At 36.1% G+C, this 22,713-nt stretch overlaps 1 protein-coding gene across 4 annotated transcripts in view; it reads left to right on the top strand.

Moving 5' to 3' along the window:
* TMTC2 (transmembrane O-mannosyltransferase targeting cadherins 2) overlaps positions 1-22,713 on the top strand; it is a 324,464-nt gene that overhangs the window by 274,612 nt on the left and 27,139 nt on the right. For 3 of the 4 annotated variants that reach the window (XM_040062634.2, XM_040062637.1, XM_058420266.1), the window contains 3 exons: positions 5,196-5,310; positions 12,323-12,386; positions 17,492-17,641. In XM_040062634.2, the coding sequence (XP_039918568.1) occupies positions 5,196-5,310; positions 12,323-12,386; positions 17,492-17,533 (221 nt within the window). In that variant the 3' untranslated portion in view covers positions 17,534-17,641. Of the gene's footprint in view, positions 1-5,195; positions 5,311-12,322; positions 12,387-17,491; positions 17,642-22,713 lie in introns of those variants that run through there. The other variant, XM_040062636.2, reaches the window with a different exon arrangement.

Genomic DNA, 22,713 nt, shown 5'->3' on the forward strand with positions numbered 1-22,713 from the left:
TTAGGTGATTGTGATATACGTTGCCTTTGTTTCTCCTATCACATCTTCCATGTTCAGCATCTGTTAGGATGGCATTCGAAGGTTTTTTTACTATTATTCAGAAGGTGGTTTACTCAGTTTTGCTTGGATTACTAAAGATATCACCACACAAGTCTATCATGGTGACCTGAATAAACACAGAACCAGCAGCATTCTGAGAACATTCAAGATAGTTCTTTTCAAATGCAACACCAGCAAGATGAGCTGTTCAGAAATCTACTCTGTTCTGGGACAGAGTACCTTTGTATGTTTGCCTGTGCATAAAAGAGAGAACATTTCAACTAAAAGATTGGTGCAAATTGCACTTTCATCTACTAAATTAAGCAAATTACACTTTTATCTAGCAAAATAAAGGCTCACAGTGCCTGCAAGGAATAGTTAAGCCCACTCTAGAGGAACACACTAATGCCTTTGTGCTCTGAACATAAAAGATTTTTACACAAAGACATATCCCAACCAATTAATACCCTTCTTGTTAAAATAAAGCAGCAGAACTACCAGTTCAGATGTATGACTTCTAAATTGCTGGTGGTGCATGTCTTCACATGTGCTTTACAAATGTTCATGATTGTTTTAGGGAGACAATGGTACGGCACAGAGAGCTATATGCTTTCATTGATGTGGATAAATACTTTTTAAAAATTGATAAAAGATGAAAATAAACTGTATTTTTCAATTGCTGGGAACTGGATTTTTTTTGCTCTTGTTTAAATTACATACCTCTTTATATCTTACCTTTCAGTAAATTGCATATATTGCTCCAAAAATTTTTGGTCAAGTATAGACTCAAAACCACTGTTGATGGTTGGCAATGAAAAGTAAATTCAAACAAGGCTGCAGGTAATTTCAGCAGTTTTAATGCTATTTCTGATTCTTAGATCTTACTTTAGGAAAAAAATACTGAAAAGATTGTGAAATACTGAATCAGCTCTCTGCTATCAAAAGTCTTTAACAACTCTTGACTACATATTTAGTCTTACCCCTGTGCTGTCTAGCAAGAAAGGTAGAAAATTTTATTTTAAAAAGTAATATTCCAGGCAAAGAACAATGTTTCTGAAAGTCACATCTTTTCCTGGACTATGGATTTCCCACTTCCAGTTTAGAAGAAGAGTAATGAAAAATACTATTTCCTCTAGATAGAAAAATATGGTACTTGGAGCTGTTTTCTCAAAAGCTGTTGTGATTCCAAAAAACAGTCAGGCTACCATAATTTATGTTGTTGGCAAGAGCTGGAATCATGACACCTGTAATAAGTAAGCTCTGTATGTGATACTGGGCAGTATCTCATAATCACGAGGTTTGCCAGCTGCTTGTCAGAGAATAAAATCCTACATATAAATTTTGACCCACACAAGTGGTTCTTGGATGCAGGGGCTTGTCGATCATGCCTTCTGATCCACCTTCAACACCTTGCTAATATTACACCCTGCTAGTGCTCTTCTCTTGGGAAAACCGTGTAATGGCTTTGACAGGAAGTGTTCAGAAGTCTGGTTTTTAATGAAGAAAGTGCAGCAGTAAACTGCCAATCCAGCTCATTCCAGTATGAATTTAGTATGTCAGATTAAAAGGAATGGCAGCTAATGTCTTCAAAATGGTATTTTTCTACTTAGATGCTTTAAATTAAATTGAGATGTGTGAATAAAATTAGTTTGCCTTTCAGGAGAACTTGGCAAATCAATTTTCAACTGAAAGTTTCCACCTTGTACTAGGTCTGGCTGGGATAGTGTTAACTTCATAGCAGCTTGGATAATGCCTTTTTTGGATTTGTGACTAAAGCAGCCTTGATAACACACACCAATGTTTTGGCTGTTCCTGAATACTGTTTGAGCAGTGTCAAGGCTTTCTCTTTTTGGGAGGGGACACAGCTTGGACAGCTGATCTGAGCTGGCCAAAGGGATAGATATAACAGTCCGTATAACATCAATGTTTAACAATAAAAACTCAGGTAGAGAAACAAGAAGGGTTTTGGCTTCTGAGGTGGCTTTGTTTGGAGACTGGCTGAGCATCACTCTACCTGTGAGAAGCGGTGAGAAATTTCCTTCATGTTGCTGTTTGCTGTTTTAGTTTGGGCAGGGGGGGAACTTCTTCCCCACGCTAAACTGTCTTTATCTTGAGGCAGAGAATTTCTTGGTTTTGCTCTTCTGTTTTCTCCCCTCACCCTGTTTCAGTGCTTGGATATTGGCAGAGGACAACTCACCACACACCTGTACACTCAGGTATTGACTTTTTCACTAGACTGAGAAAGTTGCACCGTATTTTATTTGTAGCCCATGCAATTAAGGAAATCTTTGATCAGCAACCCTCCTCTGGATGCTCTCTAGTAGCCTCATAACTTTCTTATGTTATGGTGCCCAAAACTGCACACAATATTCAAGGTGAGATGAAACCACTGCAGACCAGAGTGGGAAAATCTCCCTCCTCAACTGGCTTGTGGTACTGGGGTACCATGACTCATGTTCAACTTGCCGTCTACCAGGATCCCCAGGTCCCTTTCCATGGTGCTTTTTTCCAGCATCTCATTCCCCAGTCTGTTTGTGCGTCCAGGATGTACATCCAGGGTCTGTTGCCCCGTCCCAGGTGCAGAATATGGCACTTGGCCTCAGGGGAGTTGACAGCTGCTCTCAGTTTCGTATCATTGGCAAACTTAGTATGCCTTTAAGACCTGCATCCAAGTCATTTATGAAGAGAACTGGCCCTAAAATTGAGTTCTGTAAGGGCTTGTGTATAGAGGATAATACAGTCGGCTTCATATATGCTTCATCTGCTACTTACCCACTCAGCATGATTTATTGTCACCTCCAGTAGAAGGGAGAGACTTGTGTATGGTAATGTACAGTCCTCGAATTTTCTGTTTCGAAGAACTGAAAGTTTGACTTATATCTTCTTTCTTCCCCCTGCATGAATGTATTAGAAACACATCCACTTACCAGTGTTTCACTCTGCTAATCCAGGGCTTTCATTAGCAGAAGTACCTTAATGTTAACATTTTATGGCTGGTTTGCTTTAACATGGACTTAAAGATTAGGGATACTGTTTTGCTTCATTCATTGGAAGAAAATTGGAATACTAGTTGGTCAAGCTTATTTCAAAGATTGCTCTTTAAAGAAAACAGGAATTCAGCCCAAATTGAGATATATGAATTTTTATTTGGTAGATTTAGTTGGAGAATTTTCAGATTCAAATCTGAGTTTGTCCTGCTGCATATAAGGCACACCCTGATGTGATACCCAAGAGAAAAAAAAAAAAAAAAGAAAAGGTAAATTTTAGCTTTTGTCATAAATTTTTTCTCTTTAGAAAAAGCTTCCATTAAGAGACTCCCATTAACAGTTCAACCACTGATTTATAATTCAGAAGGCAAATTAATTTCTTGTGGTCCAAACTGTTCTCATACTATGTTTTCTTTGTATGTTTATTTCTCTCTTATTTATTTATTTATTTATTTATTTATTTATTTATTTATTTATTTATTTTCCTGTGTGAGAAGGCTTTTTTTGTAAATCATCTGTTTCTGGGCACAATAAGCACAAGGCATTGTACTGCATCAAAGTGTGGTACATATTAGAGTGTGGATGTAACTAAAGCAGGCAAACCTTAAGCTGTGAATGCAGGAAGGTACCAAAATGTTTTTACAAGTTTTGCAGATCTGAACAATTCAGATATAGGGAACTAAGTAAATAATCTGCCAACACTCCCAAGCTGAAGTGTATCTACAGAAAAAAAAAAAAAAAAAAGCTAAGAAAGCTGCCTTTCATCACTTTCTGTATTGAAATTATTCCTTCTGCAAATATCTTTGTTGTACCAAAGCATCACTGGGTTCACAATGTAATGATCTTGCTAGATCTGGTTACGGAAATTTTTCACATAAGCACACAGCAAGTATGTGAGCAACAGGGGGAAAGGAGGAAAGGGGGAAAGAAGAAAAGAAAATCCATTATAGGGTATCATTTGCTCATGGTATATTGTTCTTGATGAGGCTTGTGATTAGTGGTGGCATGTGGTTAATTTTGGTTGGGAGACCTTACTTTACAAAGTAAGACAAAAAGGGAAGGATGGGATGCTGGAATGTATGATCACTAGGCTTTAGGATAGCTTTTCCAAATGTAAAGGTATATAGGCACAGAGACTAGATGGTTGAATTCCTTTAAAAAGTTACTGCAAAAAATGACATTTTGCAGAATAGGTATGAAAAATCATTAAAAGGAGCAAAAATAAGGTTGACTACCTTCCAAAATATGGGGTTTTTTCATCTTCTTCAATGGAAAACTCATTTTTATAGAGTTTATATGTTACATGTTTTGTTTTGAAACTTCTGTACTTCAGTTAAAGCTTGGTTAATTAATGCTAAATTAATGCTACATTATTCATTCTTTTCAATTTATACTTGGTTTAATGATAATGATAATTTCATTTGTAAAAAGTGAGTTACTTGATTTTAGCCATCTTCTATTTTTGTTTAATATGAATGGTAAGTATCATATAGGAAACTTGTAAAAAGTTTTCTGTAGTGATTCTTTTAGTGTTAGTGAAATACATGATAAAATACCAGTCCGTTAAGGTGTACACACACACACACACACACACATATATATATATATAATGGTTTTAAAGCAAGTACAACTTAGAATTTTAAAGCTGAAAAAATGCTATTATGTATGTATACAAAAATTTATTATTTTATGTGATTTTGGGATATGCTTTAAAAATGAATTTTGGGATATGTTTTGGGAATGTATTTAAGGTGTAGATACTATTTTACTTCAAATTGTTTTGATGAAGCAAATATCATGGCAATCATATAGGCAGAAAGACATGTTCTCAAAAGGCAGGCTTCTTGGGGGTTGGGAGTATTGTTTCTTGATGGCTGAGTTTTACTCCATCAATCTCACTTTTCTTAAATATATTCCAAAAATACTGTTATTACTTGTCATATTTATTGCAATTTTTCAATATTATTGCAATTGCAATTTTAAAGATATTGAAAAACAGCAGATCAACAAATGACTAAAGGTTGAATCTGGGACATTGGTTTGTTGCTTGGCTTATTAGTTTGGGGTTTGGTGGGGATTTTTTTTGTGCTTCCTTTTCCTGACTATACTGTCTGAAGTGTATTACATCAGTTATTTTCTATGAGCTCATGTTCATGCACTCCATTGCAGGTCAGTTCCTCCTAGAAGAATCCCGTCTGATAGAAGCAGCTGAAATGGCAAAAAAAGCAGCTGAACTTGATAATGCGGAATTTGATGTTGTTTTCAATGCAGCCCATATGCTCAGGTTAGTGCTTGTACATCTGCCTCACTTGATTTTCCTCTTCTTTTGGAGGAAACAAGTCTTTATAGCCTTTGCTTATGCAGGATTCTTTTTAAAGCCCAGCAACTCTTTTGAATAATTCAATATTATTGCTAATAAGATATAAAGAAGTGGAATTAAATTGTTACAGCATTTAGCACTTCACTTTTTTTTTTATTCTATTTATTATATCATAATTTCCTACCTTCAAAATTTCTGTTGTTCACAAGCAGGTAATGCATTTCTCTTGCATATGAGAACAAGTGTTTCTTTTGTGAAGAACCTTCTGTAGAATTTCCTTTCACCTGATTTGTAAAATTTTAGTGTGCATAGCAACTTAAAAGAGGAGACCATATTTCTCATCTGGATGTAAATAGAGAATATTGAAAATTTCTGTTAATATCAGTAGGGAACATTATGATAATTAGAAATCTAACTATTCCTAGTCTGATAATTACTTTGAGACACATAGGAGCACTTAGTGATATTCACAGAATCTGTGATTTAAAATGTAGTCTTATATTTAATTCTGTTCTATCTGAATAGAACAAAACTTTGGACTTCTACTTTAGCTTTTTAAGCTGTCAGACCTGATTATTCAGTAACATTAAGCTTCTGTCTGTGAGTTTAACATTATCATCAAACTCATATTACTATAATAGATATATTCCATGCTTATTTCTAGGATAACTATCTAATTATTGTCTATTGTCCACTTAACAGCTATAAGGATACTTAATTTCATTTAGATGGTATCTCAGCATAGAAAATTCATGAAAAAGGAGATTTAAAAAATACACTTCATTAGCACAAAACAGTCCTTGAGATAATTTCTCTGCTGAAGATATCTTACTAGGCTCCTTTATACTTTTAGCATTTTAAATAAGAAATGAAAGAAAAAGAAAATAGTATAAAAGAGAAGGTAGAATCAGCTTCAGGCAGGTGACCTGTGTTTCTGAATTATGGTTTCTATACCATGATTTTGAAATAAGCTCCAGAAGTTATTTTTTAGAAATTACTTACTGCTTGCGGATTAGAAAGGAAACCAAAACAAATGACTCATCGGTAAACAATAGTTTGACCTGACAAACGTATATGAGCTATTTCAAGGATTCTTCCCTTCCCCATGATTATTTTGTGAATGATATCTCTCAAAACAGAATTCAGTAATTTGAAACACTTAGATTCATGTTAAAAATTCACAGGCAAAAGCATAGCAGTTTAAGTACGATGGCTGAATTTAGGAAGGTATAGAGGGGTCAGATTCCTGATTTTACTGAGTGTATTGTAGAAGATGGTTTAGTGGTATGATTGTGTGTATTATAAAAGGTGGTGGTGTAGATCAGTACTGTTTTGGAAATAGGTTTAGTAAATCTCCTGCTTTCTCTGTGAGCACTGAATCAAGGTATTTGAGGCACATATATCTGAAGCACATCTGGATATGAGTATTTTTTCACTTTTAACCTAATGTCTATGCTGCTGTGCTGTACATCAGCCATGGTTACCCTACTTAATCTGGTTGGGAGTGTACTGTTTTTGGGAGACCTTAAAAGCAATGAGCTTTCAATGAGTGATTCTCTGCATTCTTGATTTTTAGTGTAAGTGCAAAGCCAAAAACCTTCAAAACCAAAGAAAATGCACCAAAATGAAACACTTTAAAAAAATAGGCCTGCTTTAGTTTAGCTTGAATTCCTTGTGCTCCTTTGGGATACCCAGCTGATCTAATTTTTCACTTAATATTCAGCTCTCTTTGTGGAAGATCATAATGTCTTTGTAATACTCTCTAAGAGTCTAAAGAGATCTGTAGGATTTAGCAAGAGTCAGGGTGGCAGGGCTGAATTCAGTACTGACAAGCATTTGCTTAAAACCCCATGTGTTAGCATCTGACTGATTTTTGCTAAAGGTTAGGATTTTGTTGTCCGTCCTTGTTAACTTCTTTACTTAGCAATTATTATTAATTAATTAATTAATACTTAGCAAAAATATATTGCTTCCATAATACTTCTTGGAGAAGGGCAATGCATATTCATTCATTGTAACAGAGCAGCTACAAATCTACCAGGAGTCTGGCTCTTCAGAATCAGATGATTTTTAGGATCTTTAGAACAACAGAGAGCTGAGGTGATTCCAAGAAGAAAACAGATACCAAGACACAAAGTAGGACAGAAAGAAGGGAATGCTCCAAATGGCACAGAGTGACACTGCTAGGAACTGAATGCTAAAGACAGTCATAAATGAAAGGCTGACATAATTTCAAGTAGGTGACCAACTGCTCTTTAGGTACCCTAGAGAGCTATAAAAACTGACTGGTAAGTTAGTGAGAATTTTGAATGAACTGCACAGCTGTGAGAGAAAAAATACATTATAGAAGTTCACAGAGCATGAAAATAAAATGACTCTTATGAGAGACACGAGATAAATTTTAAAGACATGTTGTGGAATAAGAGACAGAAATTGATATTAATGTGGATGATGCAAGGTTTCCAAAATGAGTGCAAGATAATAACAAAAGCTTAGATTTTTGTATAGATTCTGATATTTTCTTTTTCAGATCAAATATTTTACACAGTGATGTATTTTTGGATTAGGAAGGAATCATCTTTCCCTCCTCTTCTACTACTGTTTCCACCATTAGCCTAAGGAGTGTCACAAGACTCAGAAATACGAAGACATTTCTTGGTTTACAGCTGTTTCGGAAGGAAAATAAACATGCCATTCTCTTGAAATGCAATTTATTTTTCTAGTCTAGTGCTAAAATATTTGCCTTTTTTTTTAAATCCCCCTACTTGCTGAGAAAATAAATTAAATTAAAATACAACCTAAATAAAAATTAACAGCTTCTGAAAATTTTGAACTGGATTGCTGCAAGTTAGTTTTCTTTTTCTTAAATTTACAACAGAATTGTTAACTGGGTCCAAATGCAGTAGCTGTATTTATAGATAGCCTGTTCTCAGTTTAGCAGGAGAATGTCTGCTCTTCCAATCAGATATTCCAACCTTGCTGATTTACTCTCTTTGTGATCGAAACTGAAGTGAAAAAAATAATTACATAGTTCCGTTTGCATTATTGAGAGACCTCCCCTTTCCTAATTACATTATAGTTACTAATTTTTTTTCCTAAATGACTTCTGTAGCATCCCATTAATGCAATCCAAGATGATTCAAGTCATCTGTAAGAGAAGTGAGATGTGGGATGAATGTAATTAACTTCTTTGCAACAGTCTGGTAACTTTTGACTTGCATGCTACATGTCTGTAAAATTCATTTTCTCAACAAATTTGTTTTCCAGACAGTTTTCTTCAAGGCTCATGCAGCCATTTGGGTGGTTCTTAAAGCCATATCTGGTCATGTGTTTTACGTTTGTCCTGCTTAGAGGAGTGGGAAGTCTCTCAGCAAAGCGTGCGTACAATGCTGTACAGTGGCCGTAGCTCCAGTGGCTGAGCCATGTGTTAACAAGGGCTACGGCTCACTTTGCTCTCGTAGTCCAGCTAAGCTGCCATCAACAAGGCTTCCTGTGGGCGAAGGAATGATTATTTCTACAATGAAGGATGGCAGTGTGGTGGCAGCACCATAATAATTAGAAACAGGAAAAGAATTTCACCTTGCCTCCACATGAAAACAAATTTAGGAAAAAGACCCCTTTGCTTAAAAACTTGTTTTGTAGGAGTAATTAATTTTCCCATGCTTTTGTGAGAGGGTTGTTCTGGGAAAATCTCATGTGACATGAAGTTACAGGATGTTTATTGGCTGTTGAAAACAGAAGTCTAAATTAGGGCAGTTCTACATGGCATGGTCTTTATTTTTCAGTGATTGATTGTATGAGTATTTTGGCTGTCCAGAATACACTGTTCAAACATGGAGTGTAATTGCTGATATGGTATCATAGGCACAACTGAACCCTATGTTATTGTCTGAACAGATGACATTCATCCTTTATTTACTATCTAGATGCTTAAGTATATATTGTATGGCAAAGCATATAGTCTATATAGATTTTTAAAACAAACTGTAGGAACAGTTCATTGCAACAGAGAAGCTGATTATAAAACCTGATTATAATTTTGTCGTTACACAAAAAGGTCCATTATGCCAAGAATGCCAAGTATCAGCATTCAGCATTTTAAAAGAGGAATTGCTGAAGAAAATTTCTTTGTAGGTGTGCCGACATCTACAAATTTAATGTAAAAATTCATAGTCTGAAGCCTTGTACCAAGCAGCAGGAAGGTTAAAACTAACCTTTCCCACTCACATATATCTAAATCAGTCAGCATTGGTGGTGTTTTTCTTTTACAACCGTATTTTTTCCAGTGAACAATGTAAAAATCAAAATGAACATAAACTGATTATAGCTGGGTGTCAGGAGAATCTAAGAGTGATGTGTTGTTAAGCATATTTATTAGGTGCCACTGTTAGTCGGCTGGAGTTAAATATGGGAAATAGTTTATTCTGGATACTCAGATTAAGAGATATGAGAGAATAAAAAGTGGAAACATTTTTTCCCTTAAAATGAGATTGGATGCTAGTTGTTAGTGGGGAAAATCAGAGGCTTTCAAGGTGATTCCTCATGAAAAGATTTAGGAAAGCGGTTAAAATATGACTCATAACTGTGAAAAATACTCTCTTCTGAACCTCTCTTTGCTCCCTTTACTTCCTCTCTGTTTTTTAATCAACATTTAATCTAATATTTTACTCTAATGTGAGTTATGTTACTTTTAATAGTGTCCTTCCATTATTTGACAATGATCCAAAACTCTTTACTGTTTAGTGGCATAGGGTTACTGCAATTTCCTACCTCTGTGCCTTTAATTTTTCCCAAGGGAAAGCTGTTTCAGGGCTTAACATAATTAATTTCTAGCTTAGATTTGCAGTGAAAATGGAAACGAGAATTCTGCAGCATCTTAACTAAAGGAACTGTTGCTGAATGCCCCAAAAATTGAACTAGCTTTTTCCTGACCAGGTTGCTGTGTTGTGCATTCATTTCTATAAACTGTTTTTAAAAGAGAGCTATATAGCCAAGCTGATTTCAACTTTGCAATTAATGATCCTTGTTTCATGATGTACATGTGTCAGGAAAGCAAGCCATGTATTTCCAATGGCCTGAAGGGGGGACAAGATTTTAATGTGTTCCACACTCACATGCCAGTAACTCTTTTTCGGAGGTAAAGTATACCATTCATATTTGCCTCCTGGGAAAGGCACGTTGTTTATTGTATGTTATTTCACCACTTTCAGAAGTGATTTGTGTCCTGACAGTTTTGTGCAAACATAAAGGAAAAAAAAAAAAAAAAAAAAAAAAAAAAAAAGCTCTGTAATTTCATTCTATGGTGCTTTGTTGTAAATCCTGAAGTTCCTAAGTATGAGATTTTTTTTTTTTTCTTTTTACAATCATTTCATGTGCTACTGATGTCCAGCATGAGTGATTCAGAAGCAGGTTGAATGAATATTTTTAGACATTCAATCATTTTGAACCACTGCAGCTGCTGAGTCAATGAAACATGCAAAGTAATTTAAAACAGTTAACATGTATAAACCAGGTTCTATTTAGCAAATTGTTAGTCATGAAGTGGTTTCAGCTTGCACAGGAATTACGTGAGAAACTTCAAAGGGACTATCCTTTCTCCCTTTCTCCTCCCAAGACCAATAGCTGTCAAAATGTGTTGTTTGGGATTAATTGCCTATCCATGTATTATGTGGCTAATGTTTAAAATCTGTGTGGGTAGAAACAAAATTAGAATACAATTTGATAACAAATCATGTAAAGGCTCATGTAATGAGCAAGGTAAAGCAAGGGCTCAGTTGATTGATATTTTTGAACTAGTAACTGTTTGCAAATGTGAGAAAATAAGGAAAAAATCAATCGAACAGCCAACCCTATGGTGTTTTCCTTGTTTTCAAATGTTTCCAATTTGTATCACAGAAATGCATCTGTAATCACATAAAAACCACAAATATGCTGAAGATTTCCTGTGCTAACTCTCCTGTGAAAGGACTTAATGCTTCATAGGAAAATACCAAATAAATGTAGCAGAAGATAAGTAGCCCGCCTGAGAGTCCTGCTTGGCTGTTCTTACAGATTTGCCTTCTTTCTCTTGACATGCATGTGATCAACTGATAGTCATTGGACTGGTGGCCAAAATGAATAGTCAAGTGAAATTAAGAAGGTGGAGACAAAAGAAGAACAGAGGAGTTTGGGAGAAGTGATAAAAAGGGCCTGTTGAGACAAAAACTTCTTTGGATTTCTTTGGCAACATACTGCATTTTTGTTTGAAAACATTGAACTAAAAACTCAGGAGAAGAAATAAAAACTAAACTGCTAGGAGCAAGTAGATGCTGACAGTAGTAGTAAGGAGAAGAAAAAGTATTGAGCTAATACTCTTCAGGTACCCAGAAACTCATTATCTTGGAATATATGATTTACATTTAAATGCCTGCTCAGAATTATGTGAGTACATGTTGAAATCAGAACTCTTTTCTGAATGAATTCTGTCAATCATGGAAACCTAGTTTTCAGAAATCTTTTTGTTCTCTGACTTTTTTTTTTTTTTTATTTTTCTTTTTTTTTTTTTTTTTTTTTCTGGAATTATAGTGGGTTTGGGAGGGCACAAAGTGAAAAAGTACATTGTGGTATATTATATGGTTTCAGAATTTAAAGTATGTCTGATAACAAAAAATGAGCCACATTTTCTTCTGGTAAAGACTGTCATGTCTTTGTTTTTGCCTGAGATGAGTGTTTAGCTTTCTGTATTTCCATTATGTACTAATATCATTGCAGAACTAAAAAGGAAATTAAGTAAGCAAAGAGGACTTGCGCTAATGGACAGTCTCAACCATAGGAAATCTTTTAGATTTACGTATTTTGTGCATTTGTTAGAGTAATATCCTTGAGCAGCAGGGAGTAGCTGCAGTGTTTCATTTTTAGCTGTGCTTCTTTAGGTATGGTTTCATTTTAACACAAGGAAAATGAGGTGTAACTATGTTATTCTTTTCCGTCCTGATAGACAAGCCAGTCTTAATGAAGAGGCCGAGAAGTATTATGAAATGGCAGCAGGATTAAGACCTAATGTAAGTACCTTCTTAATGATAGCCATTACTGAAGTTGATGAACGTGCTAGGGTACTGAACCCTTTGTGTTGAGGAGAACTTCTGGCTGGAGCATTTGATCTCTCAGCCTGTGTTATATATGTTCTTTTAATAGTTAATTATTAGGTAGTCAGATGAAACTGTTCATTTGTCTAACCTATCACTGCACTTTCAAGTTGCCTCAGTGAAGTGGTCTAGCCATGAATCTTATTTGGCTAACATACTTCTAGACTAAAAGACTTCTAGATTTAGATTTTTTAATCTGTGTTTAACTGTGTTAAGTTTGGAAAGCTTTTCTGATTCCATCTCTTTTCTCTTTTCTCCATCTCTGATTCCATCTACTTTTCTAGTAAAAGAGAATGAAAGTTTATCCTGTGAGCCACAGTTTAAGGCATTTTTAATAATACATTTATGCATTTTTCATCTGTCACGAACTTCTGACAAATGTTCAGCAAACAAAGATGTTTATCTCTGATGTAGTTGTATATTGACAAAGAAATACTTATTGTTTGAGCAGGTATATGTAGGAGTAAAATATATGCTTTTCAAGAAGGGAAGCTCAATTCTAATTTTCATTGCATCAGGAGTTAAAGAAATAGAATATTTTGACTTACCATTTATTACTTAATATTACGTTTCTTTTCAATTACCTCCCCATTTTGAGGAAAAAATCGTGGCTCTAAATGGGGCAGAATTTATTTTAGATACATATCCCCATTGTCTATACAATAAATCAAATCTAGGAAAATTTCTGTTTGCAGAAGTCTATAGTGCCAAATTTGAGGATTAAAAAGTTAGCATATGTCGTATAAAAAAAAAAAAAAAAAAAAAAAAAAAAGGAAAAATCAAGGTCTTTTTTTAAAAAAAAAGATCTTCTTAAAAGAGTTTTCAGAGCTGAGAACCAAAAGCAACAAACAGCTAAGACTCAAAACAAGCTAACAAAATATAATAAAGGAACCCCATAATGACTTTACTCATATGAAATTACAGATGTTCATACTGTTTCTTAAGAACTCTCAAAAAACTACTTATTTCTTTACTTCGTACTTGGTGAAATAACAATGAAGACTTTGTGATTCATGTTTGCATAATGAAAGACATTTTTTGGCTTTTTTTTCTGAGAGGATACCTTAATGTTGAAAGTATTCCCTCAGCTGTCTGCGAATTGTTACAATTTCTCTTTTCTGTGCTTCATTGTGTGCTCAAAATGCTTCTCAGAAACTAAGAAATAAGTTTGTTGTGTATAACCCAATATAAATAGGGTTATACATGCGAGATTTCTCAGAGAGCTTTGGAGTAACTGATAGTAAGCTCATAGCAATAGTACTCTAAAGTTTAGGTATTTTTGATTATTGATGACAAGCTTTACATGTTATGACTGAAGTATCCTTCTTGAAGAATAAGATTATCAAATCTTACTTAATAATCCATTTCTTCTTGAAGAATAAGATTATCAAACCTGGTATTCAGCGTTCTTCAAAAGATAATTATACTCTTATATTCAAGATGATCATTTAATTTTCTAGCTATGCATGGTGTGCACATGGTTCATGACTTTTTAAGAATATTTTATAGGTGCAGAGTGGGAAACTTGTATCCATTTTCACAGCCATTATCAGCTGACTTTTCAGGGGTGTGTCTCAAAAACGTAAACAAACCCAGAAGTAGTCATATATATCTTTTTTATTGTTATTAACTCTCAAATTCACCATACTAGTTTCAGACTGGGAGGAAAAGAAGTCATTTGAGGAGGCTTACTTGGTAGTAAGCAGTTTAATGCATATATGGTAAGCCAGAAGCTCCCAATATTCCAAAGGAATATGGAATGAAAATTGTTGAAGATTTGTATACTTCATTTCTGCATTCTACGTGCCGATAATTAAATGTGCCCAGAAACTATTCTCTAGTGCTGACTGAACCAGCTGTTAGATTGTTCCAGGTCGAAACCATACTCACAGCGTGAAAATGCCACAGTTGATTTTTTTATTTTGTATGTGGCCTGTGTATCCTTTCTCTGTCTTACAAATATGAAGGATGAGCAGAATTATGTGAGTCAAGATGATAAAGAAATATCATTTAAACAGAATAAGTGCTTTAAGGTTGTTTGTTTATTTTTTTTTTGTATCCATCACTAATGGTCTAGAAACACTTCCTGACAGAAAATTCAGACTATTAGATCTATTCATGTGATGTAATATACAGATTCCTACCATTCCATGTATAAAACCACATACCTATATTTATATTTGTGTGCATGTTTAGCTGTTAATAGGTCTGTCCCCAAATTGACTCTTAGTGAGAATACTATGGCAGCATTGAAGTCTCATTCTGTGCAGTGGATCGCCTTGTTACTAGTGTAATTAAGTGCCCAAAGGGTCTGTTTAACAAGAGCCTTTCTTCTGCTGGTGCTTTAAAGAGTACTATTTGATATAAGTGAGTTATGGAGCAGCATCCCAAGTAAACTGGCACTCTACTTATTTTCAGTATGACATTTTTCCTTTGGTTCCCCAGTCACTTGGCCAGATCCCAAGTTGAAAATCCACTTAATTATCAGCTTCTTTCTTTCATTGTGCCAAGACAATTATCACTTACTCTTTAGGATGACTTTAGACCAATGCCTGGCTCCTGAGAGATTTTCATCTAGCATAGCCTGAAACAAAACTCATTTTTCCACTCTCTTGCATCTGTTTCTTTACAAATATAACGTATTGTATAATATCTCTAATATTACTACTATAAGATAGTCCTTAAGAGTAATAAGAGATTTTAGTAATACTGTAAACACAGTCTTTTACTGATTGTTAGTGAATTTTTTATGCTCATTTAGCTATCATGACAGGGTTTTGTTCTCAGCATTCTATTTTCCTTTTGCATCCCTTTCTTTGGTTTTTCAACCATTCTTGTTGCTTTTGGAATGAAGCAGTACTCCTTGCACAATTCCTCCCTCATCTGCTCACTAATGTATAACTTTGGATCCAGAAACTGCTCTGCTGAGCTTTTCTACACCCATGTCTAGTTTAAATGGCCATCTGATTTACTACTTTCAGAGATACTTAATTGGCTATTTTAGTGCTTTTTCCAGACAGCAGTCTCCACTCTTGGCATTTGTCTCCTAGACAAGCGCTTTTATTTCAGTGTCTCAGAATGGGAGAACAGCAGCGAACACCAATATGCCTGCATGTCTGTATCACATTCTCATTCAACTAATCCATTTTTAGAAAAGTTGTGACTAAGGCAGCTAAAAACATTGGCAAAAACACAGTATTCAGTTACAGAAAACGTAACTTCTCTGAAACTTGCAGGTTATTGTTTTTAAGAAAGCAAGCATAAAATGATTTTATTTTTGCAATATTGGGGATGATTCATTCATCACTGAACTATTTCTGAGAGGTCTGAGAATACAATTTATTTTTTTCATTACAAGCCTTATTACAATGAATAAAATTTAGAAGAAAAATATACTCAGTAATGGAATGACTGAATACAGCAAGGGTGCATTAAAATGTCTATCTTAATCTTGAATATCATCCTTACTTTTGGATATACATTCTGTCTGCAGATGGTAAAAGAATTAAAAGACTTTGATACAATAGCTGTACCATCTGAAAAGGAGCTTGGGTGCAAATTAAAAACAAGCCTGGCTGTATTAATGTTTGAGATATAGACCTAGCTGTTTCATTAATAATGTTCACAATTGGCCTTATTTACAGTAGGTGGGTATTTATCCTCCATGAAAGTAATTTCCAGACAAATTTCAGAAGAGCAGTATTTTCTCTAGAACACACTGCTGTCTTGAAGATGGGAACAATTTGTCCTTAACTTTACTGAAGAAGCAAGCATTGTCAAGTTTATGTCTATTTTAGCATTCAGAGAGTTGACTTCCCCTGGACAGCCAACAGGTAGAGAGGAATCCAAGAAGATGTTCAGAAAACAAACCTACTTCTATTTGCAGTTAATTATTTCTTACAGGACTCTCTTTTCTTCCTTCAACTCTATAAGTAACCTACAGAGATTAGCCTCCTTAGCCCCTTGATCTTTATGAATGCTTTCTAAAAAGTACATTACTGCATTGTGTGTTGTACCATGATCAAAACAAAATCATTTTAGAGCCTCCTTAGTGAGACACACATATGTGTTTGTTCTAGCGGTGTTGGCTTGAGGTACATTAATCACATTAGTCTAATTTTAACAAATACAGTTGCATGAAGAAATGAAACCTTAAGTTTCTTGGACATTCATGCAGTAATTATTCTGAGTGTGAGTATTGCTGAAGAAAAGCTGTATTCAGACATGATTTCTGGGTGCCCTACATACTGTAATCTTCACAAACCAGGAAATAGTTTTAACAAGTCATTAGGCACTCTAAAGTGTGAGCTTTAAGCTTGCTTTGTTGTGGAAAAATCAGTCATCTGGAAACTGTCTTTAAATTGGCATGCTTTACAAGAATGTGAGATACCGACTTAAGCTTCAGCCTTTGTTCAACTTTTAAGATATCATTTGTGTAATAGAGGTGGGTTTCTAATTTTTTAAGTCTGAGCCTGAAGCAGCCAGTTTTTAAAAAGCTGCTCTAGAACCCCCACACATGGCCAGTGGCTTTTGGGAAGAAAGGGCACTTTGAAGTGTGACCTCAAGAGTATTAAATGAAAGAGAGCTCACCAGAGCCTGAAGACTTTTAGCCACCACCTTGAGTTGATTGGCTTAGGAGCATTCCTCACAGAGGTGCCATAACCTCTAAGTCTCTACCATCCCAACCACATATTAGTACTGCTTGCAATCTGGAGCTCGTTACAGCTTTAAGCCCATGTCATCAGCGCATTGTTAGATACAGCTGTTTCCACTCTACCACTTCAAAAGGGCTTGATTAAATGTCTTTCTGTAACAACATACATAAAGACACACACACAGAGTGAGGGGGAAAGAAGAAATGTACCTATAAGCAAAACAAACACAGTTTCCACTAGATGGTTTAATCATGATGTGGGGAACGAAACCATTTTTTGACTTGAAGGACTTAGGTAATCAGTTAACACAATATCATATTAAAAAGCAGTTTTGACAAGTGCTTCTTTTATTTTTTTTTTCCCCAGTGCTGGAGTACACATTTCATGCCAAGGGCTCCAGGCTTGTAATAAACCCTACCTCAAGCTGTCTAACTGGTGAAAGAAGAATGCTAGTGATTTCTACATAATCGACTGTAATTTCATAGGCACCTTAGAGATAACATGCTTTCAGTGCCTTCTTAGGTAAAGTGTTCATAATTCGTGGGGTTTATTCATTGCAAGACTTCTAAAATAAAATACTTCAAATAGTACATACATCTTTTTTAAAAAAAGTAAATGTAGCATTTTTGTCTTGAAACATTTGTAATCAGGATTTGCTTTATTATATATTTTGGCCTTCAGTGTTTCTGTGCTGAATTGTCCTATTTGATTTTCTCATGAACATTTAGTAATTGCTTCACCTAGCTTTACCGGATTTGGAGTAATTGTGAGGGGAAAAAATTTAAATGCATTTTGCCAGCTTTGTTAAGGACATGTCCTGTTACTGCCAGGGAGAATTTTCGTAAATTTTTTTAAGATCTTCTGCCATATTAAATCTACTGATGGTGGCAGTTAACAGCAATGGGTTAACAGCAATTCTTGCTCTGTCTGCAGCTGATCCTCAGCTGACAGAAAAACTGGCTACCCTGATTGCAGTATCATTGCCACACTGCTCCAGGGATATAGCAGATCCTTCACCAGTAAGGTATCTATTGCTCCTGCAGCTCTTTTGACCTGATCTACCTAGTCCCTGTTATTCAAATGCAGCTGGAGTGCCTTGCCATCCATACTTCTGGTTTCTGGAGCGTTGTATGGATAAAACTGACATAATTCCCTAGAGAAGAAGTATATATATGGTTTTAACACTGTGTCTAATTGCCAGTAAAGCATGACAATTTACAGCTGTGAATCCTAGTTTTAAAAAGTTGTTCTGCCTGTTTACTTCTTTATTCAAAATAATGAACACATGGTAATATTTTAGCCTTATCTACTGGTGTTATGGTATGACCACAGAGCTGTATTTTTAAGTAGTTAGCATCCAGCAGATTCATCTGTTCAGTTGTCTGCCTGTACTGAAAGTTGAAAAGTGGGCCCTGTGGCGCAGAAGGAACTTCTGTTCACTGCCCATGTGCACCTGAAATGCTCCCAGCTCTCCTGCCCTATGTAAGGGCTGGACATCTTCCTACTACCAGCACCAGTTGCTGCTAAAGCCTCACATTGTTTAAGGCTTCCTCTCAAGTGTACCAAACTTTCTGCTTCAATAGTGTGAATGGCTGTTGATTGCTTCCAGCCCAGCCGCGGTCTTGGCCTCCTGAAAATGCCCCTTTTCTTTGCTCCTGTTGAAGGTGTGAGGAAAAAGAAAACTTCCCAAGAACCAGTTTTTCCTCTCTTCCTGCTAAAGAGTGAACCAATTGTTAACAGGGCATGCAGGATTTCAGGCACTAAAACAGCTGCTGTGGATTCCTAACAAGAATAGGCATGACTGATGAGAACGGTATTTCCAGATGACATGTTTTTAGAAGTTTGAGTTCAGACAGATACAGGGGTGGGATGCTTAGGCATGGATCAGCTCCACTGCAAGAGGAGATAGTGGAACACCCTTATTGAAAAGAGGACATCACTCTATCATCTCAAAAGGTTAAGAGAGCCCTTTTTTGGTTTCTGTAAATTGGTTAGACTGTCCCTGTTGAAACACTCTGAGATTTGATATCAGAATAGCTGTGGCATTTTTCAGTCTGCATGTATAAAGGTTCTGTATAAAGGTGACCTAGCCTAAAGGTTGTGCAGAACGGAAAAATTCAAGAAAATTAGTATTAACTTGTTTCTGTCCCATCTGGGGTGCCAGTTGTTTCTGTCCCATCTCAGGGACGGCAGTTGTTTCTGCCCATCCCAGAGACACCAGTTGTCGGGGGCTCCTTTTTAGGAGCTTAAATTCCCCGGCATTCAGGTGGTTTTAGAGTTCTGGCCCTCTGCAAAGCTCTGTGCCAAACGCAGGAAAAGACGGAGTCTTCAAGGTTACATGCTTCGTTTATTAGTTCTTATCTTACAATTTTCTCAGTGTCCAAAAGACGTTTGCCGCGGCTCGGACATCTGGTTACTCCTCCTGTCTCTGGGCTGTCCTTATCTTTTATACTAATTGCTACGTATTCTTTATTTACTATTTATTACCAACGGCTATCACTATTACTAAAAAGGTCATCTTTACTCTGACCCAATCCTCACTAACTACTTTGTGCCAACGTCACTGCAGAAATGGAGTGAGGGAACAAGAAGGAAGAAGAAAGAGACAACGCCCTAAATTCTCCATCTTGCCCCATTCACTTCAATGCCAAGAATCCCAAACCCACTGTTTTTTCACCCTGTGATATGCTAAACCACTATTTTTACACTCTTGTGGCCTGCAATGCTTCCTGCAGTGCAAGAAGCCTCTCCCATGGACTGAAATCAAATCCAGTGTCTCTCTGAGCTCTGGGCTCTGGGCTGGGGTCCCAGACCCCCCTGCCCAGGTCCCTGACCCTCCAGGGCAACCAAAGGAATGCCCTGGACTCCAACATTAACTAAATGCAAGCTTCCCTTTATTTCAGGTAGAAAGACTCTTCAGTGTTAGGACAGAAATAGCAATACTTCTCCATGTAAAGAGTTTATCCATGCACAAAATATCTCTGCTCCTCCTTTAAAATCTTATTAGTCCCCAACTCAATTTTTTGTTGTTGTTGTTTTCTTCACCTTTTTCAGGTCTTTCTTATCTGGGGCTAAGTCTGAGGCAGATACATTATTTACATCCAGCTATTTGGGAAAAAAGAGTGTTTATTCTTTTGAACAAAACTATTTTTCTGTATTCGCAATTATATTTGTTCACGGCCCTCAAATATTTTTATTACACATGAAGGGGGGGGCGGGGGGGGGGGGGCGTTGTGCACAGTTGTCAGCTTCAAGACAGGCTTCTATACAGGCTCTGAATCTTAAAATATTCCTACCTCAGCAGAGATTAGTGTCTCTCACCTTAAAAAAATATACAACAGAAAAAACAAAATCTTCATATAGTGTTTTCCATCTCTGTGATCTCCATCAAGGGACAAAGAAAGAATACAGGCTACTGGAATGGGGATATTTACCTGTACCTGAAGTACAATATCAGAATAAGTTATATAATTTGAAAACCGATTTTCTCAGCTGTGTAAAACATTGAATTTCCTTTGGGAAATATTTATTTGAGACTATTTGTTGCCTTACCCCAGAAAACCATACATGTGTTTTCTCCTGCATTGTAGCAGCTCTGTAAAAGCAAAGATTGAATGTGCTTTTGGGCAATTATAGAACACAATTATTGAAAATCTAGTTTTCAATATTGTGATCCATCTTTGTGTAAGATGCAAAGGAACAAGCTGGAAATCCTGTCAGTGTTCTCATCGTCTCTTTTGTGAGAGCTGGGTTATAGGGAGTTGATTTGTACTCTCCTGATTATGCAAGCAGTTAAGTACACAAATGTCTGAGATCAATTGGTTTGCTCAGTGTAATTTGTGAGCTTTGACACTGAATTAAAATATGTTTAAGTTGCTGTTTATTTTCCATCTAGAATAACTTGTTGTACATTGATATTCTAATCAATACAGAACTATTTTGTCTGTGCAAGTTCTAAATGATTGAAATGAAAAATACATTCAATACATTTCTTCTGCATATACAGATATTGCATTACAATACCACCACTGACTTGTTTAGAGTTGCTTCTGTTTCTCCTGCATATGAGAGATAAATTGCAGTCTAGTCTGATTTCACGTGAAAGTATGCAAGAAGCTATGAGCTGTCCTTAGCTTAAAGTTTTCCAAACAGTAAGCTGCGTACCAAGAAACACTCGTCAAAGTAAGCTGGAAACTCATTGTCATGGTAATTCAGAGTGATTTTCATTTAATTTTTAACTATAGAAATGTTTACAATTGTCCCATAAATATTAGTCCTTCCACAGTCTAATTATTGGCATAATGTATTTTTCAAGTAATTCAATTTCATGAACAGTGAAATGTATAGATATGCTTTACTTAACAGGGAAACAGATGTTAGAAATTGGCATCTATATCCTAACTCTAATTTATTTAACCTTTACAACTCCATTAAATAATCAATTATTCTTACTAAGAACTGTTGAAACAGTAATTTTGTGCTAAACAGGTCATTTGGGAGAAAGAAGCTCTCCAATAATTCATATGCTATTCACTTAGCATATAGGTCATACCAGGTTTTCAGTGTCTGATGGCAATCCCTTGTGCTGCTTGGAGATGCTAATAAAGTCTTTTCTTCACAAAACAACCCAAAAGTACCCGAGGGTGTTTTGGTTAATGCAACCATTTTCTGTTGTAGGCTCTGTTGCCCACAGGTTCAAAATGTTACATGACTAAATCTCCAAAAAAGAAAAAGACCATGGTTTCACAAAAATCATACATGCTAATTGTTGGTTTAGTATGTTTCTCAGGAAGTTAATCAGGGAAGTATTAATGTATAGATTCTCTGTTCTCTGGGCACCTACCCATATTCTTCCAGTACCATTAGGTGATGTAATTCTCCCTGGATAGCACATAAATTCTCTGAAGTGAAAACATTCACATAACAAATAATACTTGAACTATTTCATTGTCAAGACTTTGATTCAGAAATTTTGTAGGACTGCACCTCAGTTAACTTGAATGGAAAACTCGCCTTTTTTTTAATAGGTATTTTTCATTATGCCAATGTTTTTATCTCATGTATAGATATGTTCAGTCCACTGTAGTATTTCCCCACAAGACTAGACGACTGCTGATGGCAAAAGTAAAAGAGTCTGCTCTCTGGCTTCAGACGGGATTTTACAGATTTTATTCTCAAGTCCTGCTCTGCTTTGCCGGACTGTCCCGATGGTGCGCCGATGCCAGAGAGCCCTGGCCCCTCCCCAGTTAGGGCTTTTTCCCCCAGAGGGCAGGGCCCAGAGGCAGGGCCCAGAAGCACCACTCAATAAGGGAGAAGTGGGAGGGGAACAGAGTTAGGTTACATTTCAGTGTGGGGGATGGGCACTGCTGGGCAAGGACAGATATATAGAAAAAACATTACAAATCCGATGAAATATAAACCCAATTAATGCATTACAACATTTCCCATTTTCTTATTAAATTAAGAAGGAGGAAGGCTTGGTTCGTGGGAGATGCTCAGAGCTCGGACCTTGAGTACCTTTAAAGTTGCAAAAGAAAAATGACCTTTAGTGCAAACTGTTTAGAAAAACACTGTTAAGGAATAACGAT

The sequence above is a fragment of the Hirundo rustica genome, chromosome 4, assembly GCF_015227805.2.
Source record: "Hirundo rustica isolate bHirRus1 chromosome 4, bHirRus1.pri.v3, whole genome shotgun sequence".
NCBI classification, from domain to species: Eukaryota; Metazoa; Chordata; class Aves; order Passeriformes; family Hirundinidae; genus Hirundo; species Hirundo rustica.